This window comes from Monodon monoceros, unplaced genomic scaffold (genome assembly GCF_005190385.1).
Source record: "Monodon monoceros isolate NGI ecotype Baffin Bay Population unplaced genomic scaffold, NGI_Narwhal_1 Super_Scaffold_12, whole genome shotgun sequence".
Lineage (NCBI taxonomy): Eukaryota > Metazoa > Chordata > Mammalia > Artiodactyla > Monodontidae > Monodon > Monodon monoceros.
The window spans coordinates 160,478,558-160,498,925 of NW_021703768.1; the positions used below are offsets into that span (position 1 = coordinate 160,478,558).

Below are 20,368 nucleotides of genomic sequence, written 5' to 3' on the forward strand. Positions count from 1 at the left end.
AGCTTCCTTTCTGTTGTTCCACTTCATTCCCACCCCAAAAGTTTCACACCTGCCATTCCCTCTGCCCAGAATGGTCTTGCCCGGTTCTTGGAATGGCTGGTTTCCTCGTTATTGAGGGCTCAGCTGGAAAGTGCGCTCCCCACTGATCATCCATTTGAAATGGGCGCTCCCCACCCCATGGTCTTGAGAACATCACCATGCTTTATCTTTTTTGCAGCACCCATCAGTGCCTTGGTTATGTGTCTTTTTATTTATCTAATGTTGTCTCCTCATTAGCGGAGGGACTTTGCATGTCTTTGTTGTCATATATCCCCAAGGACTAGTGTCAAACATATAGTAGGAACTCAGTATATATTTGTTGACGAGATGAATGACTGAATGAATGAACAGGTGGGAAAATAGATGAATGGAGGGATGACTGAATGATTTGGATGGATAAATGAATAAATAGATGGCTGAATATGGATGGATGGATGAATGGATGGATAAATAAACACATGGTTAGACAGAAGGATAAATGAAAATAAATGGATGGCTAAACATAGATGGATGGAGGGATAGTTAACAGTTGGATACATGGATGGGTGGAAGGATAATGAGTAATGGGTGATGGAAGGATGAATAATAAATATGTGGATGGATGGATGGGTGGATAAGTGGATGAGCAGGTGGATGCATGGATGGTTCAATGAATGGATGATACATTAATGAATAAGCAGTAGATAAAAAAGATGGATAACAGATAAAAGGATGGACAAATGAAGAAATAAATTAGTGGATGAGTAAATTAAAGGATAGCTAGATGGATAGTCCAATGGACAGTTCAAAAGATGGATGGATGGATAAATGGATGGACAAATTACAGAATGAGTAGATGGATGGATGTTTGCCAGACTCCATGCTAAGCACTTTATATGTTATCTTGTTTTATCTACACAGAAATCCCAGGAAGGAAGGAATGTTTTACAGACATGGTCCTTGAACTTCAGAGGCAGGAAAAAATCGCTTACCCCGGATAATACAAGTAGGAGATGGTGGAGCAGAATTCGAACTTACATCTGCCTGACTCCAAGCCCTGGGCTCTTAACCGCCATGGAAATCACCCTCCCCTTCTCCCCTCGCTTTGAGAGCCTGTACCGGCCACTGCAGCTCCCATACTGATGCCCGTGCCCCAACAGTACCCAAATCACCCAGTCCCGGCCTCCAAGTTGCTCTGCTGTCAACCCCACAACTCCATGGGAGCCGGTGTGAGCCTGTGTGAGGATCTGTGAGGTCTCTGCACGCATGTGTGAGTGTAGAATGAGGTGACTGGAAAACATGTCCCTTCTCTGGGATGCCCCCCAAGTACCAGTGACATTGCACAGCCAAAGACAGGTCCAAAGAGTCTCATAGTGACCGCCACTCTTTATAAGGTGCCCGGGGACCGAGCCCCAGCCTGAGGTCATTCCCAGTGGCTGCCACAGAATCACAGCACCAGGTCATCCAGCCTGGTCATGTGACAACAGTGAACCAGGAAGAGGAAGTGAAAGAGAACAGGGGCAGGTTGTGGAGGGGAGCTCTGCCAGGCAGCCGCCCAGGGTCATCAGACTACAGCACAGAGAGGTTGTGAAGTCCATCCCCTGCCTCAGGATGGGGCCACGGAGGGCCAGGAGGATGGGGAAATGGAGCTGGAGGGTGGAACTGCGAGTGTCTCTCAGTCTCCCCATTCAGGCTTCTGTCCTCAGGACGCAGGTAGCTGGGTAGTCAAGAAGCTGGCGGACCTCAGCAGCTCTTGTTGTCATCACTGATCTCCACGTAGGGCAGCCCCATGGGCCAAGTGTCCCGAGGCCAGTAGCAGACTTTGAGAGTTTTGTCCGGCATCTCGTACGTGGCATCCACCATGGCCATGATGACGATGCCATAGGGGCAGGTGATGCTGATGAGCACATGCCTACGTGACAGGGTGACGACGGGACAAGATGCCCCTGCAGCCAGCTTGACGCCCCCATCCCCACCTCTCCCTACCTCTCATGGATCCTGACCATCCCAAAGGACCTCCTGGACCTGATCTCCTGACTACACCGTCCCCCAACACACACAGACATACATACACACACACATCCCAGTATCTGTGCCTCCCCACCCTGCCCCCAGGCTCCTGCTCCAAGCTCTGGCATCTGAGAGTTTCTGCTTCTAAGGCCCAAGGCCACAGGGCAAATGCTTACCAGATGCTGTGCAGGTAGGAGAAATTAATCCACTGCCAGAAACTGCAAAGCCAGCGGTCACTGATCCAGCTAGTAAACGCAAAAGCCCATAAAACCATGGTGACCTCAATTAGATGCCGAAGCTCCTTATTACTGGTCCTAGGGAGGGAAGGAGGGAGATCAGAGCCTGACTCAGCTAGCAGGGCCCAAAGGAGCTGATGGGAAACTCCTCCATCCAAGGAGATGAGGCTGGGAGGAGGGAAGGATCAAGGGGGCAAGCGGGGAGAGGGCCAGATCTGTGCCAACACTTGCCGAGCACTTACAAGATGCCGGGTCCTCACAACAATGCTATTATTCCCATTTTGTAGATGAGAATACTGAGGCACGCGAGATTAAGTATGTCCCAGCCCCACCCCAAGGTTACACAGCTAGTAAGTGGGGTCTGATTCAGGTTTATCAGAATGCAGAACCCGTAACCAACAAGGCTTTCTGCGTTCGTGTTTTGGGGTGTAAGTGTGTGTGCCCCTGTGGGTCGGTGCATGAGAATTTATGTCTATGTGGCTATGAGAATATATGTCTGTGTGTGGGAGGGTGTATTCTCTGAGGCCATGTCTCAGGACAACTCAAGATTAGAATCTGTGTTTCCCAAACAGCAGAGCTAACCCATTGTCCCTTAGGAAACAGTTTATCAGGGATTAATGGGGCAGTAACTCCTTTATGGGTAAAAGCACAAGCCCTGCCCACTAGCCTAAAATGGGACAGTTTGAACACCAAAAAAAAAAAAAAAAAAAAACCATAAGAATTGGTGAAATCTAAGGAATTCCCCAGCGGTGCAGTGGTTAGGGCTCTGCACTTCCACTTCAGGGGGCACAGGTTCGATCCCTGGTCAGGGAACTAAGATTCTGCATGCTGGGCAGTGTGGCCAAAAAAAAAAAGAAAAAAGAAAAAAAACATTAAAATTAGTGAACTCTGAATAAAGTCTGTGATCTAGTTAACAGTATTGTCCCATTGTCAATTTCCTCCTTTTTGAGGCTGGACTGTGGTTACATCCGATGCTGCCATTGGGGGAGCAGGGGGGCAATCTGGGTAAAGGTACACAGGACTCTGTACTATTTTTGCAACTTGCTCTGAGCCTGTAATTATTTCAAAATAAAAAGTTAAAAATATAGGATAGTGACTGCAATGGATTGAAACACTTCAGAGATATAAACACCCATGAGTTCATAATAATACTTAAAGAAAAAACCCCTTCATTGGTCCTTCCTAGAGATGGCTAAGGCACCGACTCATTGCTCTAGAAATTGATTTTTAAAAGGGAAAGAATCAGTGCCCTATCCTGTCTTTCCTGTCCAAACTGTATTTCAAGGTTGATGAGCAAAAGTCCTTCTATCTGGATGGATGAACTCCAGATAATCAATGCAGAAGGAATAACAGAATCTGAAAATCACCCTTTTGCACCCTCTAATGAGATCACGGATGGAGACGGCATGAAACAGCTGCTGGAATCATTAGGGGAAAGGTCAGTAGAAAACTTTACAATGAAGGGTCTGGATGACAACATCCGAATCTACTGATCAATCTTAATGGCACTAAACGTGGGACAACCATTCATCATGGGGTCTTAATTGGCTGGAACAAGCAGCACCCAGTGCCACACATGAAATGAAAAAATTAAATGTAAATCTAGATCTATTAATTTTCAGGAAATACAGAAATAAAAAAGAAAGAAGGAAAAAAGAAAGAAAAAGAAAGAAAAAGAAAGAAGGAAAGAAAAAGAAAGAAAGAAAGAAAGAAAAAGAAAGGAAGGAAGGAAGGAAGAAAGAAAGAAAAAGAAAGAAAGAAAAAGAAAGGAAGAACCCACAGCAATCAGTCGGCCAAATCCATAATGCAGGATGTTGTACAGGACAAACGATCGATCGAGTTTCTGTTATCAAATCAGAGGCGTGAAGAAAGGGGGAGGGGGGGAGCGAGGGAGGGAGGGACTGCTATGGAATAAAGAAGGTCTGAGAGACTGTGTTTGCCTTCTGATTTAAACAAGACCAGGTGTAAGAAGATGTCTTTGGGAAACTGAGGAAAGTTCAGTGCAAAATGGGTATTAGATGCTATTTTAAGGAAGGATCTTCTATTCGTCCCTCTAGATCCTTCCCTGCCTTTCTCCACTCTGCCCTGTGCCTCAGGGGGCAGCAGGGGCAGGGGAGCTAAGCTATGTGGACCTCGAAATAAATATTCCAACAGTATCCTCCATCCACCCTTTGGTTCCCTACTGGGGCTCCCCATTGGCCAACCCAACTGGAAACCACTGGGCAACCCAACTGGAAGCCCAAGGACAAGGGAGCCCCTGGATTTGGTCCACACAACCTCCCTGTGGGATTGGCTCGGGCTGGCTACAACCAACAACTGGAGGCCACAGCTCTTGCCAAGGAGACCCCCCTCTGCTAGCTCTCTCCTTCCAGATTCTTGCAATCACTCCCTCCCATCACTCCCCATCCCAGGTCTCCCGATGATCATAGAATCCCGCCGTTATTAACACAGAGCTTCTAAATGATCCCTAGTGATTTTCCTACAGTCTGCCCTCTCCTTTGTAAGGAAACGTTTTATTCAACTCTCCTCAAATGGCCCCATTTGAGAGTCCCCTCTCTAGCCTGCTAAGACCTAGTATGGGCTAAAAATAATAATTCTTTATCAGGTGAGTGAAACCCTGAACAATGAATGGTTGACATTATATGAAATCTGGGGGGAGCATAGAACGCAGGTCGGCAAAATGCTAATGTTTGCTGGGGCTGGTTAGTGGGCACACGGAGGTTTGTGATACAATGCTCTCCACTTGTATGTGTGTTCGGGGGTTTTCAGAATAAAAGGGACAAACTCTGCAGTCAGAGACAACCTTAGGTTCAAATCCCGGTCCTGCCCCTATTTGGTGAATGATCTTGGGGAAGGGACATCACCTCTTTAACACAGTGAGGTGTTGTGGGGTTTTTTGGCGGGGGTGGAGGGCGTGGTTCTTGGAAGGGAAAGGGGAGCCCCCTCCCCGGGCACCTGCAGCCACCACCCACTTTTTATATTCCTGGGCCACGATGTAGACGATGTGCAGGGCAATGCTGTTGAGGGCGTACGCGTTGATCATGGGCGTCAGGAAGGACAGGAAGGTACTGACCACGGTGGCGGTGATGACCAGGCAGATGTACTGGGGCCTGGGGAGAGAAGGGCTCAGCCGTCGGGGGTGGTTGGGGGGTGTTCCTGTGGGGTTTAGGCAGAGCAATAGGGTGCTCTTGTCGCAAAGATGGATGAGAAAAGGGAAGCTCAGAAAATGGTCTTAAGACTCCGAGGTGGGCTCAGTAAAAGGTCTCAGGGGTCCCAGGAGGATCACATGAAATTTCCCAGGGAACCCAGGTGGGCACAGGCAGGGTCCAAAGGGAGTCCTGGGGTAGGGGATGGATAGGATGACAAGGGGGTCTCAGGGAAGCTCAAGGGGGCTTAGTCAGGTCAGAAGAGGGTTCCAGAGCCCAGGTGAGTTCAGGCAAGGGATTCAGGTGAGCCGGGTGGGATTAAGGAAGGAACTACAGGGGTCCCAGTGGCTATTAGGAGAGGGGTCCTGGAAGGCTCAAGTGGGTCACACAGGGTCAGGAGAGAGATTCAGATGGGTCTTGAGGTCAAAAAAAGGGGCCCAGGAGGATCCAATGAAAGATTCCGGGGAACCCAGGTGACAGGCTCAGGGAAGAGGTCTGTGGGCCCCAGGTAAGCTTAGGCATGGGGTTCTGGGACCCCATAGTGGGTTCAGACAGGGTCTGGAGAAGGTCCCAGCTATCCAGGTGGGATCAGAGGAAGAATTCCAAATAAGCAGTAGGATAAGGGGAGGACTTCCAGGGGTCGCAAGTGCACTCAGAAGAGGGGTCCCTGGAAGTCCAGTTAGATCAGGCAGGGTCAGGAAAAAGTCCTGGGGTGTTGAGGGGAAGGATTCCAAACACCCCAAGAGGGCCTGGGCAGGGGACCCAGAGGATAGGTGGGCTCCAGCAAGATCGACAGAGGACCGGCCCTCGCCCCACCTGTTCTCCCCTAGGAAGGCAGGGAAGTAGCAGCGGGGCATCCATATGCTGTAGCCACTGGCCAGCAGCCACAGAATAGCGATCTCATCCAGCATCTGGCCCAGGAAGCTGAGTGTCATGTGAAAGTACATAGAGAACAGACCTGGAGCGAAAGACAAAGGCAGGTGGTCAAGGGAATTTTCCCTTCCCGCCCCCACTACCGTATTGTCCCACCCCCCCCTCCTACCTACGACTGTGAAGAGGATGAAGGTGACATAAATGTAGCGGGAACGTTTCTGGACATATGGGTGCATCAGAAACATCATGAGAGGCCCAAAGATGAAGAAGGTGACATTGCTGAACTGGAGAAGGAAGGGGGAAATACGGGGAGGGGGTTGTCAGACAGAGGACGAGGAGGGGGGCTGCCCTTAGTCATTACCCAGTCGGTCACCTATCACCTTTCAGGCAGTTGATCAACCCAGGGTCTATCCATCTTTCAGCTGAACTTAACAGCCAACCAGTCATCAGTAGATCCATAACTCCATCCATTATTCTATGGGTTCATTCATTCATTCAATGCCTGTGGCAAAGTCTATCTACTAACTTTCCACATTTTCCTTTTGGCAATAGTGTTCCCCAAGTTTGAGCTGGGCGTCCAACTACTCAATGAAAGACTACATATCCCAGCCTTCCTTGCAGCTCACTGTGGCCTTGGGACCTGGTCTAGTCAATGGGATAGGAATGTAAATAAACCTATTGCTTCCAGGTCAGTCCTTAAGAAGCAGCTTAAGGCTTGCACTCTACGTCTTGTGGACTGAAATGCAAACTTGGTGGTCATGAGTTGGCCTTGGCCTTGTAGACAAGGAAAGACAATGCAATACCCTAGTGACTCGCTTCTAAAAAGAGCAGGAAGCAGAAGTGATGGGGCATGACTTCTGAGGTTGCGTCAAAAAAAGTACAGTGGCTTCCACCTGATAGTCGCTATCTCAGAGCACGAGACACTGGAGCTCTAGCCACCGTGCAAGAAGACGGGGTACCCTTAAAGCTGCCATGCTGGAGAGACCATGTGGAGAGACCACAGAGAGATCGAGAGAGATGCTGGAGGAGCCCCAGCTATTCCAGTCCCCAGAAGTTTGACTCTTCCCAGTCCAGCTACCACACACAGAAGTGAATGAACCTTCAGATGATTCCAGTCCCCTTCCCCCCTTCAAGTCACACCAACAGTTGCCATGTGGAACATAGATGAGCTGTCCCTGCCAAACCCTATCCAGATTACTGATTCATGAGCAAAAATAAATAAATAAATAAGTGGTCATTGTTTCAAGCCACTAAACTTTAGGGTGATTTGTTATGCAACATTAGCTAGCTGAGACAAAGAGGAAATATTACTGTGGGCTGGGGTAGGAGAGGAGAAAGGTGCATGGAGGCCAGCTGGTACCGCACAGCTATGCCTTGTCCAGAACCCCATGATTGCACAGCTATGTTGTCTGTGGATTAGTGATTTGCGTCCTTATAATTAGACATTCACAATGTTCTGGGGCCCAGGCAAGGTTTATTATTCCCAGAATCTTTTCTCATCCTCAAAACAACCCTGCCAGTTAGGTTGTGCATCACCACACCATAGAAGAAGATACTGATTCTCAGAGTGGTCAAATGGTCCAGCCCAGGTCACCCAGCCAGTAACTGGAGAATCCAGGATTTGAAGCGAGATCCCACGTGAGTTTCTTGAGACAAGAATCAGAGTGCTGTTTATCACAGAAGCAGAAACTGCTTCATAGACCTCAATCGATGTTTGATAATAACACATGATTCAGATAACTAACAATGACCACTAAGAATATGGTAGTTATGGCAGACAGCGGGAATTGAGCGCTCAACAACCATCCTCCCTTCTTCCTCCTTAACCAAACTGATTTGGTTCAGTATTAGGAAGACCTTTCCTTCTTGGGAGGCAAAGGGGAATAACAATGGGCACAAGCTAATCTGATTCTCTCCTTCTTCTGTGTAACAAGGCCACCAAGCTAAAGACTACATTTCCCAGATTCCCTTGCAGCTCCACACAGCCGTGTGACTGAGTTCTGGCCAGTAAGACATGGGCACAAGACATAAGTACAGCTTCTAGGTTGTCTTCCTAAAGGGAAGGGGTGTGCCTTCCCCTTAATCCCTTTCTACTGGGATGCAGATGTGGTGGGATAGCTTCTTGAGCCACACAGATGACAGCAATAGCCTAGAGATGGGAAAACAACCATATAGAAGGAGCCTGGATCTCTGGTACCCCAAAGCTCTCACACCAGCCCTGGGGAGCTTATGATTGGATGTTATGTAAGAGAGAAACAAATTTCTATCTTCATTAAACCATTATTATTTTGGGTCTCTGCTACAGCAGCTGGACTTATGTCTTAACTTATAGATACTCCCTTTCTTCCTTGTTAAATAAACCAGAATTTTGTTCAGGCATCAGGAAGGCATGGCTTTTAGGGAGGCAGGATTTAGCCCCAGGGCATAGATCATCCCTATTGCTAAGGATTGGTTAAGGAATGAATGTGTGATATAATTCTGGCCAATGAAACATGATGGAAGATCTGATGAGGAGCTTCTGGGAAAGCTCTCTTTACTGAAATCAGACTGAGTGAAAAGGCCTTTGGAGATTGTTGTGATGTTTCAGATGCGGCAGCCATTTTGCAACCATGAGGAAACAAGGTTGACAGGAAAAACAAATACTTGAGGACAGTGGTCTCAAACATTTTGGTTTCAAGAACTTCTTATATTCTTAAATATTACTGAGGACCCTGAAGAGCTTTTGCTTGTGTGAGTTACATCTATCAAGATTTACCTTATTAGAAACTAAAACCCCAAAACTTTCAAGACACGTGACTACACAAGCCCACATTCGTTTGGCCATCAGAGAGATGATGTCATCACACGTCACGCAGCCTCTGGAAGGTTCCATTGTACCCTCGTGAGAGAATCAGAGTGGGAAAAGGCAAATAATACCTTAATATTATTATGAAAATAATTTTGACCTTGAGGAAACCCTGAAAGGGTCTCAAGGACACCAAGCAGGGTGGCGCTTGGACAATATCTTGAGGACCACTTCTCCAGGGATAGCAGAGAAGAAAGATGGGAAGAACCAAGTAGCCTGATGATGTTGGGCTCTGAGTTAATCTATTCTGGAACCATCTACCTCCAACTTCCATTAAAAAAAAAAAGATATTGTCCTTTCTATTTAAGCTGTTTTAGTTGGGTGTTTTATTTGAAACCAAAGCATTCCAATGAACGACCTTTGGGATCCAAGTGGTGTGGGATTGGATACATGTTCCCTTGCTCATTAACTGTGGAGCCTTGAGAAGGTAACTTCAATCCCTTAACCTGCCATCTCTGCATTTCTGACATATGCATAACACCACCTGCCTCTTCATGCTGTTGACCCAAAGGTCCCCAAACCTCACTGGACTCATAAATACAATTAAGGTCACAAGAACATTTGCACCAGAATTTCAACGGCTCAAAGTCCCCAACTGCTGATGCAGGACTTCGATGCCCCCTCAAAGTCTCCCCCAGATATGTTGGGGTCACAGTGAGTATCTCACATGGGCTCAGAAACAGGTGTTCTCATGGCCTCAATCCACCTGCCAATTTGAGGTCAACCAGCTTGCTCACTCAATGACACCCTTCCCTCCCCCAAAAAATCTTCCCCTTGTAAAGGTCTCCTAAATTGTCTGCATTCCATCTTAGAAAGTGAAGAAACAGCACCCTCTTAACTAGGATGCTCTGTTATTTTTTAGAACCCCAGTATTAACGATGCTGACTCAAAAATACAGGGCACAGTGGTGGGTGTGGGGAAAATCATTCACCTGATACAATGTCAGCATCTACTAGCCTAGGTCCTGGGCACCTGTACAGGTTCCCAAGACAGGAGGCCTCCTGATTCCAGGAAAGTCCACAGCTCTCCTGGGGCAATGGGAGAACCAGCTCAAAGGTCATAGTTTGAGAACCCAGGCTTGGCAAACTGGTTCCCCAGCCCATGGTCCCACCTATGTCCTTGTTTTCCATGCCAAGTTCTCTGGTGTTTGTCAATGGACAGAGTCAAACACATCTCCAGGAGGATCACCCAGTTCACAGTGGCTACCCCAGAACACAGAACACCCCCGACCTGCCCTGTCTGTATCATGAGACCCTACCCCACTGGAATAGACACCTATCCCAAAGCAGGATATCAGACTTTTCTTTGGGGAATTTGAAACTTGGAGCAGACACAAAGCCTGGGAGTCACCATAATTGTGTTGCACCGTTGGCAACTCTCTAAAGAGGCCCTGGGATATTGTCATGATGGTTAAAATATGGCAACCATCTTGCCACCCACGAGAAGACAAGGGTGAGGGAAAAAAAGCAAATACTCGAGGGTAGTGTTTGCCCTTCTTCTGAATCCTGCACACCTACCCTGGGTCGCAGCCTTCCCAAAATAACTCATCTTTCCATTTTCTAAGATATCCCACAATCTTTCCAACGCCTTCTTTCTCCCCCTCCGCCCCCCTTTGGTTTGTTTCTTTGTTTTGGTTTTTGCTTAAGCTACCATTCTATTGCCTGAATCCAACAAACCCATCAGCACTGGTAATATTAGCTAGGGTTCTTTGGTAGCAAGCAACAGAAAATGATTCTGGTGAACTTACACTATAAATATAAATGTGTGTGTGTGTGTGTGTGTGTGTGTGTTTACTTATTTAATTAACCAAATCATTCATTCATTCGTTCGTTCATTCATTCATTCATTCATTTATTATAGGGAGCTCATTAATCAAAGGAATTGCAGAGGACAAGGAAAACCAGAAACCGGAACAGCTTTGACCCTCTAATGGACAATCTCTTCAGGGGGCAATTTTGGGTATGAATGAAAACAACTGTGTCCAGTCCTTCTGTCCAAGCCCAAGCTTCAAATTCTGGAGAGTGTAGCCAGGGCCACATCCCATCCTTGGCCAGAGGAGGGGGACCACCTTGATTGACCATCCCATCGAGGCCATAACCAGGTGGTTGATGAAGGGAAAATGGGGCCATGAATACTGAATGGGCAAAACCCCAAACAAATCTGATGTTCCCTCTGTCTTCAACCAAACGGCAGCCCTTGGGCAAATCAGGCATGCCTGAAGATGCTGAGCCATCCAGCCTCCCAAACTGTTAAGCCTCCACTTAAAACACGTCCGTGACTCTCATCTATAAAATCCAGATTCTTAAGCTTGGCTTATAAACTCCCTCCATAACTCACCTTTCTCCACCTTCAATTTTATAATCTGGGTGGAAGGAATAACTTAGTTCTGAATAAGCCACACTTTAACCTCCAGGAGTTCACACATACTGTTCCCACTGCCTGGAACACTCTCATTCCCCCTTACCCCTCTTCGCCAGGCCAATTACTCCGCCTTTAACCTGGGCATCACTTTCTCCCTAAAGCCTTCCTAATCCCCCAAGGCAGGGTCAGGTGGCCTTCCTTTGTGGCCCTGTGCCATCCCACTTTCCTGACACTTGTCTGGCTGGAACCATCTGGCTCTCCCGCTAAACCTGGCTTTGAGAATGGGGACTGTGGCTTCCCCCTTCTCCATTATAACCTCAGGAACCAGAATATAGTAGGTGCTCAATAAATCCTGTTGGCTGGATCTCAAAATAATTCAGGTGGATCACCTGTCACACACATGAAAACACTTGGCAGAGAGTCTTGCATCTAGAAACATCTGAATAGAAGGTGCTCCAACTGTCACTTTCCAATCTATTGACAGCCTGATTTTACAGATTGTTCTTAATCCTAGCACACCCCCTCAAGGTCCAACTTTCTAGTTCTTGTTTGGCAATGGGGAGCTTGAGTCTCAGAGAGGTGGAGTGATTTCTCTGAGGTTGCACAGCTCTGGGGGACTCCGAAGTTTGCTTTGACCCCCTGCTTTGAAAGATTGGAGGACTAGATGGGTGGTGAAGATGAAGAGGGGGCTCCCCTGCTTCCTGGCTGTGTGATCTGGTGTCTCTGGGTTCCCCTTTCCTGCACCAGTGAAGTAGGAGAGGATCATCAATGCTACCATGAAGGTTGTTGGGGGGAGGGGGATGCATGAGGCCAGGCATTGAAAAGCTACTTCGCCAGGGACATGGTTGTGGCTCAGGAAATAGCAAAGGCTGCTGCTGCTCTTGTTACTGTTCAAGGAGATAATAATAACAGGCTTGTGGTTGGTATCAATGCTCCATGCTAAGTGGCCTGCAGGATGAAGACAGGTGTTCTCAATAATGTCCCTGAGTGTGCAGAATGAGGACAGAGCAACGGGCAACGCCTATAACTAACGGGCTCCGAATGCCGCCGGGGTTTGTGATAGAATCAGAGACCACCCTGACACCAGCGTCTCCCTCTCTGCCCTCTGGGGCTGGGCCCCCGCGTTTCCCAACCACCGGCCCTACCCAGACTCAGAGAGTCAGGCAAGGTACCCGCCAGAGATCGTGGCCAGTCCTGAGCTCTGGACACAGGTGAGCTGGATTCCTTGGGTCCCAGCCCCAGCAGGTGGCTTCACTTTCATTCAATCGTTCATTCAGTCATTTGCTCAACAATCATTCCTTCAGTACCTACTACATACTCAAGGACCTTACCAGTGCCTGAAAACAAAGTCACTGCCTTTACGGTGTATCCAGTCAGAGTTTGGGGGATGCTCTATGCTTCAGTTTCCTCCTCTATAAAACGGAGGCCCTATCTCCGAGCGCCACGGTGAGGATTCGAGAACTGAGTGCCACGGGACCAGGGGGGTCGGCAGTTTTGTTCACTGCTACAAACCCCAGGTGTCTAGGACAGTGCCTGGCACACAGTAGGTGCTCAGTGAATTTTTGTAGCCAATAATGCATGCAAAGAATACGTGTCAATAATGCACATATGTGTCTGATGCATGTGCTGTGTACCAGGGGGTGACTATTATTCTAGAATGCTTTGATGTTTTGATCACCCGTACCCAGCAGGACGTCTGGTAAGTGAATGTGGCTGGATCCTTAGGACCGGAAGGAGGAAAAGGGGGAGAGGTGGAGGGAAGGTGGGGAGAAGGAGGAAGGAAGGAAGGAAGGAAGGAAGGAAGGGGATTGACCTGAGTAGACGCCTCACCTCAGTCTTTTTCACTGCTTACTGCTTTATCATCTCTGCCCTCCCCACCGGACTGTGACTTCCAAGAGGACAGGAAACACCTGTTTTATCCCCAGCTGTGTCCCCAAAGTCTATCATGCTGGGCACCCAGTAGGCTGGCATGCACTCAAGAAAAATATGTTGACTCAGTCAAATCAAGAAACGTGGCCGGGGGTGGGAGGGATAAACTACAGTTTGAGATGAACAGATGCACACTACTGAATATAAAATAGATAAACAACAAGGTCCTACGGTACAGCACGGGGAATTATACTCAATATCCTATAATAAACCATAATGGAAAAGAACGTGAAAAAGGGAATTCCCTGGTGGTCCAGTAGTTAGGACTCCGCACTCTTACTGCCGGGGCCCCAGGTTCAATCCTTGGTCGGGGAACTAGGATCCCGCAAGCTGCATGGAGCGGCCATAAGAAGAAAAGAAAAGAAAAGAAAAAGAGAATATATTCTTTTTATATATATGTATATATCTAAGTATATGTATATTTGAATCACTTTGCTGTACACCAGAAACTAATACAACATTGTAAATCAACTACAGCAAAAAATTAAAAAAAAAACAAAACATGGCCAAACCTCCCCTTTCTCTTGCTCCCCAGTGCCAAAGCTCAAACTCCCACCACCCACCCCTGGCCCTGTCACCTGCCGAGGACCCCCGTATGCATCCATTCCACTCATGCACATGAGTGTCAGTGCTGGGCTGGGGCCGTGGACCACCAGCCACAGTCCCTCTCCGCATGGGACTTACTTGCATGAATTAAGATGCACACGACATTGTTAATCACTCAGTAACTGAGTGGCCTCACAGCACTGTGCATAAGTGAGAGACTCTGAGACTAGGTGGCCGGGGTTTAACTCTGGCACCCTCAGCATTCACACGCTTGCAAGTCACATGCTGTGCAACCCTGGGAAGGAAATGTACCCTCTCTGAGCCTTTATTTCCCCCATCTGTAAAATGCGGAGAATAAGAATTTTATGAGGAGTACAGTGCTCTTTTATTTGACATTAACAAAATTAGTGTCAAATAAAATTAACATATGAAAACGTTCTCATTTCTCTGTGCTATATTTACTCCTAACAACAACAATAATAATAGCTTCAACTATTCAGTGCTTAGGATGTGCCAGGAGCTGTGAGCTTTTTTAAATACCTCTACCTTTTAAATTACAATATAACCCACAGGCTATCAAATTCATTCTTTTCAAGTGTACATAATCTATTCAAATGTTGTGCAACCATCATTGCTAATTCCAGAACATTTTCATCACCCCAAAAGGAAACCCTGTACCCATTAGCAATCATTCTCCCTTCCCTTCCCCCAGCCCTTGGAAACCATGAATCCACTCTCGGTCTCTGTGGATTTGCCTGCTCTGGATGTTTCGTATCAACAGAATCGCATACTGTGTGGTCTTTTGGGTCTGGTTTCTCTCACTGAGATTCATGTTTTCAAAGTTCATCCATGTTGCAGCATGTGTCAGTGCTTGACTCCTTTTTAAGGCTGAATCATATTCCATTGTGTGGATGGAGCACACTGTGTTTATCCATTCATCCACTGATGGACATTAGGGATGTCCAGTAGCTGTATCATCCTCTCCATGGTCCTATGAGTCAAAAATTACTAGCACCTCACAGAAATCCCCTTTTTGCATAGGTACTCAGTAAATATTTGCTGAATAAAAGGAATGAATGGGGACTTCCCTGGTGGCGCAGTGGTTAAGAATCTGCCTGCCAATGCAGGGGACATGGGTTCGAGCCCTAGTCTGGGAAGATCCCACACGTCGCAGAGCAGCTAAGCCCGTGCGCCACAACTACTGAGCCTGCCCTCTAGAGCACGCGAGCCACAACTACTGAAGCCCGCGCGCCTAGAGCCCGCGCTCCGCAACAAGAGAAGTCACTGCAATGAGAAGCCCGTGCACCGCAACGAAGAGTAGCCCCCGCTCGCCACAACTAGAGAGAGCCTGAGCGCAGCAATGAAGACCCAATGCAGCCAAAAATTAATTTTTTTTTAAAAAGTAATGAATGAATGAGTTTTTCTTCCCTAGCGTGTACCACCCCCTGGCATCCTATACTCTTGACTCCTGTTTATTGCCTGTCTCCTCCATCCCCCAGGACACCAGCCCCACGAGAGCAGGCATTTTTGTCTGCTTTGATCACCACTGCGTCCCCAGAGCTGAAACAGTGACTGGCTGCACCAATTCCCAATGAATGAAGAGTGAAATAAAGGGGTCATTTCAATCTGACCCCTGTGTCAGCCCCGGGAGGCCAGCAGGTTGCAGATCAGCGATGCCTGTTTTTCCGAAGGAGAAGAGAGGCCCAGAGGGACCTATCGAGTCTGGGTCTGGGATGTATCATGAGCATGGTCACCAGTTTCATGCGTGCAATTATTCAATTAATCGCATCTCTCCTCCCTGAGGGCAGGAACCATGCCCTCCTCGGTTCTGCGGGACCTGGCATACAAGAGGTGCCCTGTAATTAGTTGCTGTGAGTTTTGAGGAGGAGAAAGGCAGAAGAGGGAGGTGTGGTTTAGAGCTCATGGGACCTGCTGGTCACAGCCAGGCGCTCAGAGAGGGGCGGGCCTCCCGCCTGGGTCACACAGCATCCAGGGAAGACAGAGACTGGAGTTACTAGCACACTGCAGAGGCCAAGAGCGCCAAGGCTATCGGAAAAGAAGGTGGGGACGCTGTCGGAGGTGTGCACTGCAGCCTACACCCTCCCCACTCTCATCTCCCTGTGTCTTTGATACCCACCCACCCCCAGACTCCCCCTACTCATCCCCACTCCTATGCCTTTCCTATGCAGTTCCCCACGCCAGGCACACCATCCCTTTGTTCTGAATCTGAGCATCTGAGAGGGAGTTTTCTAGAGAGGATGAGATGCGGAGCTTCTGAAGCTTTGGCAGGATCCCAGGCAAGAAATTCAGCAGCACAGCTGCCTCTGAGAGCCTGGGGCGGGGGGGCCTTGAAACATCTCCCCACACCACTTGAAACTCTCCTAAGTTGTCAGCAGCCCAGAAGGAGGCCACACCTGGAGGCCATCAGGCCAAAGCAAACAGGTGCCAACTAGAGCGGCCCACACCTTGACTTCTCCCCCTGCCTCACCTGCCCCAGCCCCTCCCACACCCCCGACCTCTGTTCCTGTTGGATCGCCCTTCCTGGCTCTCGGTTAGACTGTGAAACGCAGCCAGGTGTTCCAGCTGCCCCCAGATCATCAACTCTCTCATGCTCCGAAGTCAGCCATGGCTCCCGCGTGCCCTCACGATGCAGCACGCACTCTTTTGCGCTGCTTTCCTGATTTAGCCCCTGGAAACCTCATTAGCACTTTTTCTCTCCTTCGTTTCCTCCCCCTCAGGCAGGCAGCCTGGGCGTTGGCTTGAAGCTAACAGTTCTTTTCTCTCACCTCAAGACCTTTGCATATGCTGTTTCCTTTGCCCCATATACCTTAGAGAACATTTACTCATTCCTTAAGCATCAAGGTTCCCTCCCCATTCAACAAACAGAGGCGTCACGCTCCACCCCATGGTTCCTCACCATCCCACATCTGCCCCCTGTTTTTCTCCCTTTGCCACTAGCTAACTGTGGGGGTGTCCATTTCTAATTCTGAACCACCAGCCCAACAACCCGGGGGCACTGAGCCTCTCTGGGACCCCAGCATCACCCAGCACAGGTTGGTTTACAGCACTTTTGTTGAATGAATGAGTCCGTCAGTGAATACAGGATAAATTTCAAACACTCCAACTCAGCATTGAAAACTTCATCTTTATCTCTCCCCATATTTTAGCCACAGAGACATACTTTCCCAAACTGGTTGTCCCTCTTTTACTTCCAGGACTTAGCACACCCTTTTCTTCTCTTCTGCTCTCTTTCCCAGACTCCTGCCCTACTTGGCGAGGTCCTATTCATCCTTCAAAAGCCAACGCCTAGGTGCCCTCCTCTAAGAAGCCGAGTCCTCCAGTGCGTCCGTCGTCCGTACCCTGGCCGTGTGCTGGGCTGGGCTCTACTTCCTCCAACCCCAGGCTCAGAGCTTCTTGCACGTAGATCAACGAGAAAGCAAAAGATTCTTGAGAACACTCTTTTCCAATTATGAGCTGTGATTCCTAAGTGGATCATGACAAAATCCATGTGAACAGATTTAAAATTTTTTTCTGCTATATATGTGGTCTTTCATTGACATACCTAGACCAAAAGCATGCTTTTAAAAGCCTGCCTAGGGCTTCCCTTGTGGCGCAGTCGTTAAGAATCCGCCTGCCAATGTAGGGGACACGGGTTCGAGCCGTGGTCCGGGAAGATCCCACATGCCGCGGAGCAACTAAGCCCGTGCACAGCAACTACTGAGCCCGTACTGAGCCTAGAGCCCGTGCTCTGCAACAAGATAAGCCACCGCAATGAGAAGCCCAAGCACCGCAATGAAGAGGAGTCCCCGCTCGCTACAACTAGAGAAAGCCCGCGCACAGCAACAAAGACCCAATGCAGCCAAAAATAAATAAATAAAATAAAATTTAAAAATTAAAACTAAAAAATTAAAAGCTGCCTAGTAGTTTGACATCTATTCAAGCCCTACAAAGATTAGTGAAAATGTTATAGCTTTTGTGTGGTCCATGTGCTAAGGATGATGCTTCCAATTTTTAAAGGGACTTCCCGGGCTTCCCTGGTGGCGCAGTGGTTGAGAGTCCGCCTGCCGATGCAGGGGACACGGGTTCGTGCCCCGGTCCGGGAGGATCCCACATGCCGCGGAGCGGCTGGGCCCGTGAGCCATGGCTGCTGAGCCTGCGCGTCCGGAGCCTGTGCTCCGCAACGGGAGAGGCGACAGCAGTGAGAGGCCCGCATACCGCAAAAAAATAAAATAAAATAAAGAAATAAAAGGGACTTCCCTAGTGGTTCGATCCCTGGTGGGGAAACTAAGATCCCACAATCCCTGAGGCACAGGAAAAAAAAAAAGGTTGAAGGAGGATGTCATGGAGGGCAATTTTGCATGAGAGCGCACGGATGCGGAAGCAGCCCACATCTGAGCCAGCCCTCTCTCCGTGCCTTCTAAGGGGTGGGCTGGACAGGGAACTTTCCGGACTACGGAACGCAGGGAGGAGGAGTCCAGAACCCCACACCCTCTTCTCAGCCTCCAGGCACCAGCACATTCAACCCTCTCCCATTTTATAGGGAAGGCCACCGAGGACCAGAAAGGGTCGGTATCTCTGGCTCAGGAGAAGCATAAAGCTGGGGCGACCTCAGGGACCCCTTGAATCTCAAACTCTTGCCTCCCAGCTCTGGGAAGTGGTGAGGTCAAAGGTAACAGAGTCAGAGCAACCTGACACTGAGCTCCCCTCCCCCCAAAAAACACCTCTCCAGATATGCCAAGTTCAAATCCCACCTCTAAGTACCACAGTTACCCTGGGCATATCCTTCAATCTCCCTGAATGCCTGTTTCTTAATCTGGAAAATGGGATTAACTAACTCTATATACTATACATGCTGCCTAATTCCCAATGTCATGGTGAAGATTAAATGAGGTTTTTTCAGGCGAAATGTTTTGGGCAATGCCTGGCACACAGTAAGTGCTCGGTAAAGGCCATTATTTGCGTGAATTCATGCTCACCATTTATTGAGCACGTACTATGTGCAGGGCACAGAGCAAAGGGCATTGTCTCATTATCCACCAATATGGGAGCTCCAGGAAGGCAAGCCCACTGCCTTATTCACCACAGTGTCCCCAGCACCCCGCACAGGATAACTGTACGTGTCTCTGGTCGCCTGCATCTTTCAAGCTTCGGTTAAATGCCATTGCCGTTGAGGCATCCAAGAGTTTTGAGCCCTTCCAGTGTGGTCCTGACAGCAGGGGCTGGGTGAAGGATGACCAGCCATCCTATTTTGCCTGGAACTGCAGGGTCTCCTGGGACCCGGGACTTATGGTGCTAAAACCAGGACAGTCCCAGCATACTGGGATGAGTTGGTCACCCTGGGCTGGGGATACAGCTGAGAACAAGGCAGACACAGCCATCTCCTCCAGGAAGCCCTCCCTGATAACCCCTCCACCAATGGCTCAGGAGCTGCCTCTAGGCTTCCCAGAAGCTGCCTGTGCGCCTCCCATTACAGCACCATCATCCTGGGTTGTGGACACCTGGAGTCGCACCTGTATCCTCTGCTCTGGGAGGGCAGAGGCAGCTCTTTTCCAGGTTACGGCTGCATTTCCAAAACCTACCACAGAGCCTCACGCCTAATAAAGACAGTCTAATGAATGAAAGCCAGAAGGCAGGCCTTGCCTAACAGATGAGCAAACTGAGGCTCAGAGAGGCGGCTGCTCGGGTAGGATTTCCCAGCGGGGAGGTGGAGCAGCTGGGGTTTGAACCCCTGTTTGCTGAGACTCTGTCCCACCAGAGGCTCCCGCCCAGCCCTCACCGTGTTGTAGAACTCGGCCACCAGCTCCCAGTGCTGGAAGTTGCTCTCACACCAGTCCACCTCCGAGCTCTGGTAGGCGAAGATGCTGGGCATCCTGACGCAGTGCCTGCCATCCGCTGGCTGCGTCTGGCAGAGAGGAGCACGGGAGCCTAGAGAGGGCCGGGCCCAGCCAAAGGCGGGGAAGAGACGGTGGGGTGCCCCACAGCAGGCAGAGAGGAAAAACCTGCTGGACGGCTCCCTGGTGGCACCAGGACAGCCTGTCCGGTGTGGTGGCGGCCAGCCGCTGCCCTGGGCATAAGCAGAGGGGTTGGCACTGTCCAGGCAGGGCAGGGGTGAGTGGGGAGGGGGCCTCCCTTCCCTGCCCCCCTAGGAGCGGGAGTTAGGGGGACTGTTTTTTGGAACAGTAATTTAAAATAATGGTGATGGGGACCTCCCTGGTGGTCCAGTGGTTAAGACTCCACTCTCCCAATGCAGGGGGCCTGGGTTCCATCCCTGGTCAGGGAACTAGATCCCGCATGCTGCAACTAAGACCTGGAGCAGTCAAATAAATAAATAAATATTTAAAAAAAATAAAGTAATGATGATGATGATCCCACTGGGATGAGTACTTTGCCATCCCCACTTTGCA

The 20,368-nt window shown here is 49.1% G+C and overlaps 1 protein-coding gene across 1 annotated transcript; it reads right to left on the minus strand.

Annotated features, from left to right (window-relative positions):
• Positions 1-1,402: 1,402 nt before the first annotated feature.
• ACER1 (alkaline ceramidase 1) lies at positions 1,403-19,833 on the minus strand. The gene is made up of 6 exons (XM_029219022.1): positions 19,741-19,833; positions 6,453-6,567; positions 6,227-6,368; positions 5,237-5,374; positions 2,205-2,342; positions 1,403-1,930 (listed from the first exon to the last, which is right to left on the minus strand). Exons 1-6 carry the CDS (start codon positions 19,831-19,833, stop codon positions 1,762-1,764), a joined length of 795 nt encoding a protein of 264 aa, XP_029074855.1. The 3' UTR covers positions 1,403-1,761.
• Positions 19,834-20,368: the final 535 nt, after the last annotated feature.